The sequence below is a fragment of the Haliotis rufescens genome, unplaced genomic scaffold (genome assembly GCF_023055435.1).
Source record: "Haliotis rufescens isolate VD_foot unplaced genomic scaffold, xgHalRufe1.0.p SCAF_18, whole genome shotgun sequence".
In the NCBI taxonomy this organism is placed as follows: domain Eukaryota; kingdom Metazoa; phylum Mollusca; class Gastropoda; order Lepetellida; family Haliotidae; genus Haliotis; species Haliotis rufescens.
Window position 1 is genome coordinate 4350544 of NW_025963868.1, and position 13438 is coordinate 4363981.

The 13438-nt window shown below is 37.7% G+C and overlaps 1 protein-coding gene across 1 annotated transcript in view; it reads left to right on the forward strand.

Annotated features, from left to right (window-relative positions):
* The window catches only part of LOC125381585 (cubilin-like), a 212522-nt gene that overhangs the window by 183081 nt on the left and 16003 nt on the right, over window positions 1–13438 (forward strand). The window contains exon 7 of the mRNA XM_048398646.1: window positions 10003–10332. Coding sequence (XP_048254603.1) covers window positions 10003–10332 — 330 coding nt within the window. The remainder of the gene's footprint in view (window positions 1–10002; window positions 10333–13438) is intronic.

Below are 13438 nucleotides of genomic sequence, written 5' to 3' on the forward strand. Positions count from 1 at the left end.
AAGCTATTTCAAGTAGATCCCGGTCGCGAGTTTATGGGATCGGTAACTAAACTATTAACAAAGCACGATGTCAAAATCAGGCGTGGTGAAAAAGAGGCCCATCGCAGTCAAGCTATCGTCGAAAGATTTAACCAGACATTAGGGGAACGTTTGTTTGGCTATCAGTATGGGATCGAAATGAAATCGGAACGATTGAGATCAACCGAATGGGTGACACGATTATCAGCCGTTGTATCAGCGCTGAATAATGAAGTAACAAGATGAATAGGGAAGAAACCATCCGATGCTATTAAAATGAAATCCGTGACTTCCGAATCTTCAGCACAGAGGAGAGGCCAAGAACGAAAACTTCCGGACAGAGTAAGGGTAAGATATTTATACCAGGCAGGTGAACTTGAAGGAGGCCTACGTCGCGCAACCGATCCCATATGGTCCCTTAAGACATATAACATTAGTCGATTTGTTACGAAAGAAGGAGAGCCTATTCTTTATTATCTTCAAGATGGACTGGGTAGGGCATTTGTACGAGAAGAGTTGTTCATAGTTCCCGACGGTACGGTATTACCACCATAACCATAAGCATAATTAGTTACACCATCATTATCAATCCATCTCTTTGTATCTAAGGGGGATAATGATGTCTTGTTCATTCTTAATCCATATATCCTATGATTGTAACTTCTTAAAGAGTTCATCTCGTGTTTGAACGTTCTACGGTTGAATAATGATTCTTTATACTGTTCGTGTTTGATATGCTTTTTTACAACATACTTCTTAACGCCCTTAGCTTTTCTTATCTCCCAATTATCGGACTTCTTTATAGAATACATCTTAGGTCTTAATCCTACATACTCCACTATAGGAGTCCCAGCACATTCATCCTTCATCTTACCTAACACCTTTTTATTTACTACGCTGTGTAGTGGATTATCTTTCGGGTAATCGCTCGTGTCGTACATATCTATTTTTTCTGCCATATCTTTATACACATCCTCGGTTTGTATTTCCATCAACAAAGAATCTGTGTCAGTATATAACACCTCGCATCTATTGCCATATTGCTTCTTAAGTTCGTTGTAATAAAAGTCATACATTAAGTGTTTTGACAAGTCGAGAATACTCATACCGACGTACACCGGTCTGTTGAATTTTATATTACTTTTCTGCATATGCAACGTGGCTAAGTCGTTATCGAATATCTTGCTTCTGTTAAAAGCCGGACTGGCTATAAGTTTCCTGAGTCTTTCTTCCTCATTAGATCTGACTAATTTAACATCAACACGCTTCCTTAGATTCTCCATAGTTTTACCAAATACTGAGTTATTCATGAGCTTATATAGATTCTTTTCGAAATCGCTGGTAGCTATCTTTCTTAAATCTGTGTTCAACCTTATATAGGGCTCCATCCAAGGGCTTTGATCAAACTTTAAAACTCTGTGTATTTTCTTAAGTTTCATACCTAACGATAGATATAACTGGAGATTTCTGTAGTTAACTATATATTTTGTCTTATCCATCAAATTTGGTACGAGTTTTTCTACGTTAGCTAACCTACTATTACCCATCAAGGAGCGTTGATATTCCGACATCCAATCTTTATTAACCATTAATCTTTCGGGAGCTAGCGGATAACTGTTATGATCTTTATGTAACGAACTTGGATATTCCAAGTCAACTTCTAGTGTGTATCCTTTATTCGCATCGATATTATGGATATCGTTCACATTGATATCATCTACCCACTCAAAACCACCCGTGGGTAAAGGTTGACTCATAGCCCATCCGTACAAATTGTTAGCGTCGAGATATAATATGTGAGTGTCGGGTTTACTCGGATCATATCCTTCCACTAATTTATTATTAGCCTTAGAATACCTTTTAGCTGCCATAGTTTTAGTTCTACGCTGGTCTTCTTCAACAATGCATCCCACGATAGTCTGGGACTGGAATAGTACCATGCCGGGTCCAAGCCGTATTGTTTGAAACATGTCTTTCTAAATATCTCGAATATATTGGCGAGTAACAGTGCATCAGTTTTTAAGTACAGATCGTGATAATCGCCTAAATTCTATGAATCTAAGCCCATTACTTTGCTTTATTCTAGATTTCCCATCCTTCTCCCTATAATGTATAGGTTTAGTCAACGAGAACGATATGTATTTTTCCATATTGTTAGGAATGCGCGTTAAACCGCCGTCGGTCTTTGAGATAGCTTGCATAATGAGATGTGAATCCTATCCCCTAAGGTTATGAAACACAACGGGGATGGGTATTGTTTGAGAATTCATTTTTAGTTTCAAGTTACACTCATTATGAGCGGCCCCCCGATAATTACCCGTGACGTGACAATGATCTCTTACGGAATCCCTATCCAGGGGTTTATTACAAACATGACAACTCGTTGATTTCTTATGTGCCCTCCAATCATCCCTCCTCATACACATGGGTTTCTTACACTATAATTTTCCCCGATTATACTCTCTTCATTTTGTAGATATTCTAGGAACTTTCCCGCTGCATCGGGACCTCTGTAAATCACAGGAGTGTTTGTTTTCCCATCATACCTTACAACTATATATCCAAACCCACAAGGAATGTGTTCTTGAGTTTTGTACGTAAAACTACTATCTTGATTATTATGGTTGGTATTTTCTATGGGTTTGATAAGCGCTTCGAAGTCGGCATAAATTACGTACGGTACTGGCATTTGATTACAATAATGTTCAAATTTTAATATATTTTTTCCTTCTTTAGGCATATCGATCCTGATAGCAGTCTGTCCAACACCTCTACAGTCTTCTTTATGCGCTTCTAATAGATCTTGTCTGCTGTACCCATGTAGGCATCTTTCGCAGAAATATTTCTTTCCCTGATATTTAGTTTGATCGTATAATAGCCTGTTTAAAAAAGTTTTTCCACGTATAATGATATTTTCCATCTTTTTCGACCAGAAATGAATTGATTCTGGGGATATGTTCCGGAGCGGTTGAATGGTATATGGTATATGCAAAATGAGACAAATGTCTAATTGGTTGTTTTTCATATATCTAAATACGTATTCTCCCCAACCTATTCCTCTCATTGATGTAATCTCTCTTCCTAGCATAAATAATCTGGTTCCTGACCCTATCAGCACCGTGTTCCTTACATAAACAATAACGACCTTTGACCCGTATCCCGCATACAGAACACGTATAGTTTATGTTTCCGCACCTGATGTAATAATTGTGTACGCCGCAGTAAATTTCAACACAGCGTCAGTTACATACGTTTTTTTACCCATGAGTGTAAATATGCAATTATTCATGGTTATACATCTATCATATCATTTGTCTAAATGCAAATCACATCTACACTGGTGAGATATTGATTAGGCAGTCAGCCAACGCTATTTATAGATTAGCTAACTAGGTCATGGTATAGCTGAAAATCAATACAGAAGTCAATCCCATAATCACAAATGCGACCTCGCGGTTCTTTTGTCCCTCTGACGGTGTATAAAACTGACTCATTGTTGGTCTCGGTATTGGGTCGAGTTTTTTCCCATAAACGAGGAAGTATTCTTGCATGGCAGATTCGACATCCTTAAACGTTTGAATTGAATATCCTTCCTTACGCATTTCTTCATGAATAAAATCTAATCTCTTCATTCTCTGCCTCATATATTGTGACTGGGCTGCTTCGAGTTGTTCTAAAGCATTGTTATGTCGTTTACGTTCCTCTTCAACTTCTTTAGCTTTTGATTCCCTCATACAAGAAAATAAAAAATTACTCCCCGAAAAAGCTAGAGCATTAACAATAGCTCCATCGACCATCATCGCAATTGTTGCCATGGTTTATATGAATATAATATATTCAAATGTTTAATTAATTACTTCATTATGTCTTCCGGGATAAGCCCTTGTTTGATGAGCATATCCTTCGTTGCCATTGCTAATCCAATATCCAGAATCATCAATGGTATATCATAACTATTAAAATCTAGCTTCGGAGGTGTGGCTTTAGTAATCATTTTAGCCATACGGGCATAGCCAATGGCCAAGCCGGTGACCACCGCTGAATGATAAGTCGCGTTTACCAACATTTTACCGTCTGTAACTGGAGTAGTCATGCTTCTTATAGCATTATATGGGGGCTAACCTCTAATTGAACTTGTTGTTGCATTGGGGGTGACGTTTTCTCTTCTCCGGTCTTATAAAAGAACGATACAGCCGCTATACCAGCAACTCCTACTAGTGCCCATGTTTTAATCGGATTAATATTTGAATTATTTATTAATTTCGCTTTCCTCGCCAGTCCTCCCTTTCTTCCTGCGGCTATTTTCAAAGAGTTTCTTTGTCACTCTAGCTTTTAGTATTTTCTCATTCACATGTGGTGCAATCTGTGTTTGTGGTGCAATCACTGGTGGTGGTTCCTCATTCACTCGTTGTTCCGCAATCTGTTGTGGTTGTGCAGTTATTTCCTCGTTCACAATCTGTTGTGGTGTCACCTGTTGAGTCTCCTTTATTATTTAGTGGGCACGTATGTTTAAATTGACAATACCTAGCCATTATTAAAGCTGTGGTGAACGGAGCTAAGAACATTCCGTATCTATGATAAAACTCACAGCTCACTGAGCTTATAGCATGTTCGATGAATGGGTCTTTCTCTAGAGATTCGCATAAATACATGCGATTGTCTGCCGGGATGGGGAGAAACGTACTAGCTACGACTGTGTATAGTTGTAACATAGCCAACCCTATCATTTTAGTCATGGTAGCTCCCAGTCTAGACTCGTAACGCGCATACAGTCTTTTAATCTCTTCGTCGTTATCAATTTTTTCGATGGTATAATTTTCCCCAAATATTGAGAACATTTTCCACCGGCTACTAAAGCCGCGAGTCTTTCTCTATGTTTATCTAAAGATTTATTTAAAGATTTATCTACATTTTGATCAGGCTCAGATTCTTTGAGCATTTGTTCGATGAGTTTGTCGCATTCCATAATGTAATACCTAAGGAGATATTTAAGTCTAACATAATATAATATGACATCCAATACAACCCGTAATAATGAACTGTTGCGAAAGAATGATGATTTCGAACCACATTTTATGTAATATTAACTGCTAATGTTCAATTTGCTATATTTTGCTACATTTTGCTACATTTTGCTATAATTTTGCTAAGCAATTGCATAAGCAGCTGGTTGATCAGTTTTTAATACGAGTTTACAGTGCTTCGTTGCCGATAACAGTTTTCTTACTTTATCTCTTTGGGGCTTGGTATAAATAACATCATTTCCACGTAGACATTCCTCGAATGAATCTCTGTCTTTGCAATGAAACAGTGCTACCCATTTGGTCTGCTCTCTGAGATCTTTCAGGACAGAGTTGTATTTTTGAGTAAGTACCCAAACACTATGCTGAGTATGCCGTCCGGAGAATGCTAAATACTAAAGCATATCTTTCTTTTTTGTGAGTTCTTTACTCGCGCTGCAGTTGTCTATTACGAAAAGGGTTGATTCTCCTTTGTATCTTTCGTGACATACTTGGAGGCAGTCTTGTAAATGATCGCCCGGATCGACTCTGTGTACTGTGTCGTCATTCATTACCCAATCTCTCAATAGGTAGGTTTTATTAACGCTTATAGTCGGGCACAGAATAATAATATGATCGAAAACGTCCCGATAATGACTAAAATATCTAGAATAAAAGCTGTTTTTCCACAGCCCGTTTGCCCGCATATGATAGCGCAGTGGGGATCTTTAGGAAAAGATGATTAATAGATTGCTTGCACGAATCTTCCATTCTGTATATTAAGTTGCACATCCATAATCACGTACAAATATATGTTTAATTTACCAGCCGTTTGGAGCTTCGTTATGTGTAGGGTGACACCCTCGCTAGCATTTTCTATTCTCCTCCCACTGCCGTGTAGTTGGTCATCGTCCGTTGTTCGCATGTCGAGCCATAGCGCCTACTTCATGGTGAGGTATTCACCCATCGATACACTCCCGAGAGACAGATCTTTCACGACCGCGATAACTTCCGGGGAGCGTTTTATAGAAGGGAGTTTTTTAATCTCATCCCACTGGTGATACGCTAGCATTCCTTGACTATATAGTTGATTAGGAACGCCCTCGATAGTCAATTCTACTTTTGTAATCTTTGGATTGTAGAACTTCTCAGTATTTCTTTTAAACGCATCGGAGGGGTCCTCGAACAACATTAAAATACCCTTCAACGACCTCGTGGGAACGTTTAGATTGATATTCCACATCGTATCTTTTTTGACCCTCGTGATCTTTCGGTGTCTCAGCCCGCGATCGTACAAAATGGCTAAACTTCCTGTATAATGGTTACGAATTTGTCTGGCTAATTCGGGATCCGTTATCATATCGTACTCCAGAGAGATATTGTCAATGGAATAGCTAGCATCTTCACCACCAGTTCTGATTACTCTACTGTAGTCAATTAAAGTGAGTTCGTATTCTAACCTATCGCCTAGGGATGCTTGATAAAAGGGCATGTGGGAATCTAGTAATTCAAAGACTAGGGGAATATAGAATCTGTTACCTAATGCGTCGGCAACAGCCTTATCTTCTTTGTTGGTATCAACACCATTTTCAGCACCTACGCGCAGTCTCAATCTGTTCTTATTACAAATACCTTGGTACCATAAGTTTTCCCGCTCTTTATTGCATTGGTACATAATATATCTGGATCATTTTATTTGTTGTGCGGGGACCTGTGTTGTATATATATAGTACCGGTATGGATTCCATATGGGTCAAGAGTATGGCTATTGGGGGCGTGACGAGTTACCTTGAATTAACGTCAGTTATATAATTTGAACTTTGTAAGATTTGTTTTTCAATTTTAGGGGCTTGAGTCATGTCTAAAAAAAAAATGTTCTTAATTTGTTGCAATCTACTGACCTGTGATAATCCCATCAATAATTTATTCCAGTTATTAACGCTGTGAAAGCGTTGTTTAACAATAATCTTTTTAGCAAATGTTGTAATATAAAAATTTTTTAAACTGCAGCTGATTGCTTTTTGTCTACTCTACTTGCCAAATGTTTACAGTTATTTTAGACCAATTAAAAACCTTAGAGCAAATTCTGTCAAATTACTGTTGTTTAACTTAATAAAAAGTCTAAAAACATTAGTTTGTACTATATGAATGGTGAGGCAAGCCCCATATCACCATTAATATCAAGATTGAAAGTGGTTTTACATACACCCGGACAAAATACGACATGCTCTGTTTTCTTTGATAATAACTTGCATACATTTGTTTATACCCCATATTGCTGATCCATAAAACATGACTGGTTCAACCAGAGATTCATAGAACTTAACACATACATTATTAGACATACTTTCTGCAACATCAAATTTCTCAAATAGCAATGGTAAGGCGTGACTGGCAGATTTATAGTGTTTCCTAACAGTTCTTCCTATATCTAAAAAGTAATTGAACAATTAGCCAAGATGTCAGTAACATTCAACATTCTGTAATGTGACATCACCACAATTGAATTGAATTTTGGTCATGTTACAGAAGGACATCTTAAGTGTACACTTCTTGTCTTGCTACCATTTATAATTAACGCCAACGTTTGCACCAATCATTCAAGACATTAGGCATAGATTGTAGAGACGCTTCATCTGGAGCAATGCGCTCGACATCAACATCACACAACAGCAAAGATAATTTTACATCGTTTATTTGAATACCACAATTGAGATTATTAATACATTCAACTAAATCATGAATGTACACTGAAAATAAAGAAGGGGAGAATTGACAGCCGTGTTTTACTCCTCGATAAGCAGGAAAACGTTCAGTGAAATATCCATTCAATTTTACAAAACAAATAACATCACGATATAGAGATTGTATGGCGTCCAGTATTTTGCCTTTTACACCAGCTCTTCGCAGCTGGAACTGCAAATTATCTCTTGTAAAGGTATCAAACGCCTTTATTAAATCATCAAAACTGAGAAAAGTTGATTGTTTTCAGGTTATTCTATTTTGAATTAAAGTAGATAATGCGTAGAGATGAATCTCCCTTTTGTTCACCAGCTTAAATAGTATTGCTCTCCAACCAACCAGACAGTCGAGTATTTAATATAACTGCATGTAATGAAGGGATTGAAATAACCATAATACCTTTATATTCTAGCAGGTAACATGAACCTTTAATACCAGCTTTTGGTATCAGGTTACATACATTCTCATCCCATGAACTAGGTACAACGCCGTTATTGAAACAATATCTTATAATACTGAACATTAAGGCAAGACAACTTGCGTTCCTTAATACGGCTGCTAATATCAAGTAAACCCGTTCGATTTTCCCCATTTAGATGGTTCCCCCTTGTTGCTGTCTGTCGCCACAAGGATCAAGAATATGACTAAAGAGGTGCTTCGATGCTTCTGCTTGTCTCTAAAGATGTAACTATTTTGTCGTTGATATTTGAACCCAAAAGGGTTGTATGAACATATGGCCACGCAAAATTCAAGGCTACTGGTAGTACTTCAAGGTCACCAGGATCACTAAAGCAGTACTGCTACATTATGACTAGGAGATACCCCTTGGTACCTGATAATAGAAGTTTAATTACCTTAATTATTTGTTTCTTCTTAGACATGTATGATGTGCTTACTTCTTTACGTATTGATAGAAAACAATGCATGTTTACAAGCACACATAAGCTTTTTGAACATGGCAGTTGTCCTGATTTCAGTAGAAGTATTACTATTCTTCTACCTTCGTACGTCATCATTTGTTAGAATTGTTTATGCTTTGAATATCCTTTGATGTCTTTCGTCAGTCCGTTTTTAGTCTAGTTTCTCTATTAAGCTTTGTTTTCATTTGCTTTGTAAGTATCTAAGATCTCATATGTGAATCCTGTTGAAAGTGGTTTGATTCCGAACGGGCTCATGTTGGAGTCCTTGGTATGAGCAGTAAATAAGACCAAAACACCTGAATAGTATGCTAGATGTCACTTGTGAAAAAATCAATTCTAATCTCATTGAAAAAAACCCAGTGTATTTAGCCAACCAACATTATAACATTATCTTTCTTCTATGCCATTGTGTACTGAATAGTGAGCACATTTTGCACATTTATCACTCTCCTCTTTCATTTAGATCCGTGGTAGAAAAGGCCTTCAGCAACCCATGCTTGCCGTAAAAGGCGACTATGCTTGTCATAAGAGGGATCGGTTGGTCAGGCTCGCTGACTTGGTTGATGCATGTCCTTGTATCCCACTTGCGTGGATCGATGCTCACGTTATCAACCACTGGATTGTCATTTACAGACCGCCGTCATATAGCTGGAATATTGCTGAGTGCGGCGTTAAACAACAAACAAACAAAACAAACTTTCATATGATCATATGAAATATAATCCTAGATATATTAAATAAAATATCAATAGATATGGCCTGTCCTGCTGTTCATCTCTAATGGGGAATGAAAATGAATTAAGCATCAATGGCCCCATGATAAGCCTTATTTCACACCAGTACGCTTTAGGATTTCTAAGAAAAGAGAGGAGTTAAGAGTTGTGTTTCATTCTAAACATTTAAGGCGGGATGGATATGGTCATAGAAAGAAACAAGAACCTGAACAGGATATTTTGTGTTTTGAATATAAGATGAATGTATGCAAATAAGCATGAACATATTCTATCTCTATGTTTGTTACATTATAAAATAAGTATTAGTTTTAGCTAGTTGAGAATTATTGTGTCAGGAAATCGAATGCAATTTGCAGTCATCAAACCTAACAAGTTCCCATCTCTCTCAACAACTTGACGGAAATTGTGAGAAAGTGTCTATGTTGAAAAATGTCTGAAGTAAGTACTTGTGTTTGTTTGGATATGTGTGATCTAGTATCACTAACAGTTACATTGCAGAACAGCAAAATGAGAAAAACCGAGTAATTTTGATGTTCAGTTTGTTGATTAACCACTTCCCAACAGTACAGACGGTGTGTTGTGTTTCAGCTGGTGCAGTGGTATATGCTCGTCAAGGAAGTAATGCAACCTTGTCCTGGAGACTATCCCAGCCTGCTGTCAGGGAGTTTACAGTGAGACGTTATTCATCAGATATTGTGTTCCATGTGACCAACTACAACAAGGTGGACATCACTAGCACGTACAGGACAAGAGCAGAGTTTACTGGGAACATTGACTCGTCAGGATCTGGTGTGTTCAGTTTCCTGGTGTATAATGTTGTGTGGAATTCTGACCATGGTGTCTACAGATGTTACAGGGGTTCACCAGGCTCTAGAGGGGATCAGATGTCTGACTGTGGACAGGTGCTTGATGTCATACGTGAGTATATGACTCAACTGATTGTACAATGATTTTGTTGTAATGTGATGATATGTATTTGGAATCCATAAACTGATACGTTCTTTCAATCAAATTCCCTCAAACAGTTTTCATTTCACACACAAAACAGGATTTACTCTGTGCTTATAATTGTCCAACAGAATTTGGAAATATTAATGAAGCACAAGTATTTTGAACAGTTAAATCAGGTACAGTACTGCTAGTTTTAGAGAATCTTATATATATACATACATATATATATAGGTGTGTGTGTGTGTGGGGGGGGGGGGGGGGGGGGGGGGGGGGGGGGGGGGGGGGGGGGGGGGGGGGGGGGGGGGCGCAGGTTTATGCTGATGCTATTCGTTTGTGTATTGCCCTTGTTTAGTTTTCAAATTGGTGTCAGAGTGGTACCCTTTTGGTTAAAGCGTTCACTCACCAAGCCGAAAACCCAGGTATGATTCTCCACGTGGGTACAATGTATGAAGCCCATTTTCTGGTGTCCCCCGCCTCATTATTGCTTCAATATTGCTAAAAGCAGCCTCACTCACTCACTCACTCACTCACTCACTCACTCACTCACTCACTCACTCACTCAAACTGTTATTTGACAAGATGTTATCAATTATGATAATGTACTCGGATGATACCGAGCAAAGGACACTATGCAATGATGATTTAAATATCAATATGATCAGAGATAACTCTCTTACGCAATAATCAAAGTTAGAAAACAACCTGCGCACCAGGCTTATGTTTCTTTCTTCTATTTGTCCATCACTTGATTGTCTGGTTTGTTAACATGCCGCCGCTGGGTTGCATAGTACGGATGTGCCTTGTCAGGCAACACACACATACTTTTTTATGCAAATTGGGTGAGTGGCGCGTTCTACCGGTAGGGTAGGGTATGCTTACCCTTTTCGCGAACACTTGGTGTCTTCACTGATTTTCCGTGTTCCACTCATATTATTTTCACCACTATGTTGCATTTTGCGCCCAATGAAATATGTTTTGGTGGATAATCGAGACTTGTTATTCTCTGGCGTTGACGTTTTATCCTTTACCACAAACGTCATTGTTAATACTTTCTTAAAGTATCTGGCTTCATCTGTGCACAAAACAAACAGTCTTCTGGATTGGAAGGATATACATCACCTGTTCTTCATAACTGGTTTACTAATTTTAAGTTTTGAACATCAAACCTCTATTTGTGATGAAGAAATCATAAAATCATGATCAGAACATATTTCTATTAATTGCATGAAAAGGCAGTGCTCTATAACATGGAATTCACCATCACATATAATGCAGGAGCACAAGTCTATTGTTTCAGTAAGAGATGTATAAGTGTATTGTCATAAATGCAAGTGTCTACTGGAAAAGGTGTTTCCTATTTGAATTTGGCCAGTGCATGTCTGTGTGATCTTGGAATTTAATATATTGCATTCTTCACCAAAACAAAGCTATCACTGACTTGATGGTACAACCACTGCCCGATTACACCGCATGTTTCCATAACTATAACCATAACTAGGATACCTGTTAAATGCAAGATCTCTTAGCTCTTCAAAAACGTTGACAAGAAAATATGTTCATTATGTGACATTTGTTTTCCATTTGCTGGAATGTTTCTCAAAGAGATTAATATAATAGTTGTGGAATCATTGTCTAAATAAACATTATGGCCTGAACTTATTGAAACGTAACAGTATCAGCTGTATGTTGTGGAATATCATTACTCCGTGAGTATTAGTCTCTATGCATACATCCATGACGTGTGCCAGAAAATGTCTTGTCACTGTTAGGTGATTATCTCAATTTTGATAGATTTGTTGTGATCTACATCTACAGCAAACGTAGACTGAGGCTATATTTGGGTGATGTGAACTCACAACTACCCCGCTCTATCTGCTTCACTGGGACATAAACGGGGATTGTATGTCGGACATATCATGGGTATTTCAAACGTAATGAATCTTTCTTTTACTTTCTTTTGGACCCCATAACGAAAAAATTAGACTTTCTTCAGAGATTTTACAAGTGTAACGAGGGACATGAAATTAAATATGGGTAAGCCTATTACCTTATTAAGAAACAGGTCAAGTGTTAACGGTTTTTTAGATGCACTTGCACCGACAAGAACATTGAAGTGGTCAGTTCCTATAAATAACTGAGTCCTTCTCAATAAACATTTATTCTTCTGACCTCGAGTTGAGCCGGATCAGACGAGTTGTAACTGTTGGTCACTCATACGTTAAAGTCTCCACAAAGAAAAAAAACAAAGTGACAATCATTATTTTCATGAAAGTAAAAAGTGGAACCCAATGGAGGAATATGCGTGGCCATCAATACGATTCCTTACAAAGAGAGGTACTTTTCTCAGAATGTAGACACAGTATTGTCACATGGTGTGGTAACTGAAGTGACAGCATTTCAAATTAGCGCTTTTTGCAGTTTATCTAACATACTATACACAAAGGAATAAAATACATTTAATATTGTATGATGTAATTGGTGTTCGTTGTGAACTCTGTCATCAGCGTAATAAATTTGTTTTATTATGTTCCATAGCCTAATCTGAAGTTGTGAACTGTTTTAATTTTAAAATAAAATAGGTAAGAAAAACTCAAGATGTCATAGAGAGAGCTTTACGCGTATAGATTATATGGTTACAACAGTTAGAAAGGGGTGTTTGATTTATGAAGCCCGATCTCTGTCAGTTCTTATGTTTTATTAGATGTACCAGATAATAGGTTGCAATGAAATGTGCAATATCTGGAATTTATCAGGATAATTATTTTTTTCTGGGGTACAACATATGAGCTACACATCAGTGTGTGTTGATAAAAGCGTTCAAATCATGTCCATGCTCATTAGTAATATCAGCTAATAACACTGTCCACTGTACGATTCCGATCATATCATAAACATGTGGCACCCATCACAAACACATGAAAAGGAAGGTCAATTGTTCACCCGAAAAACACGTGAACATATGGTGCAAGTCAAAAAGGGAATTGCACACTCACATAAAAATTTCCAAACAATGTGTTTAGTTATACAGAATATAAAATTTGAAAGTGGGACCAACAGTTTTTACAGCTGTTGT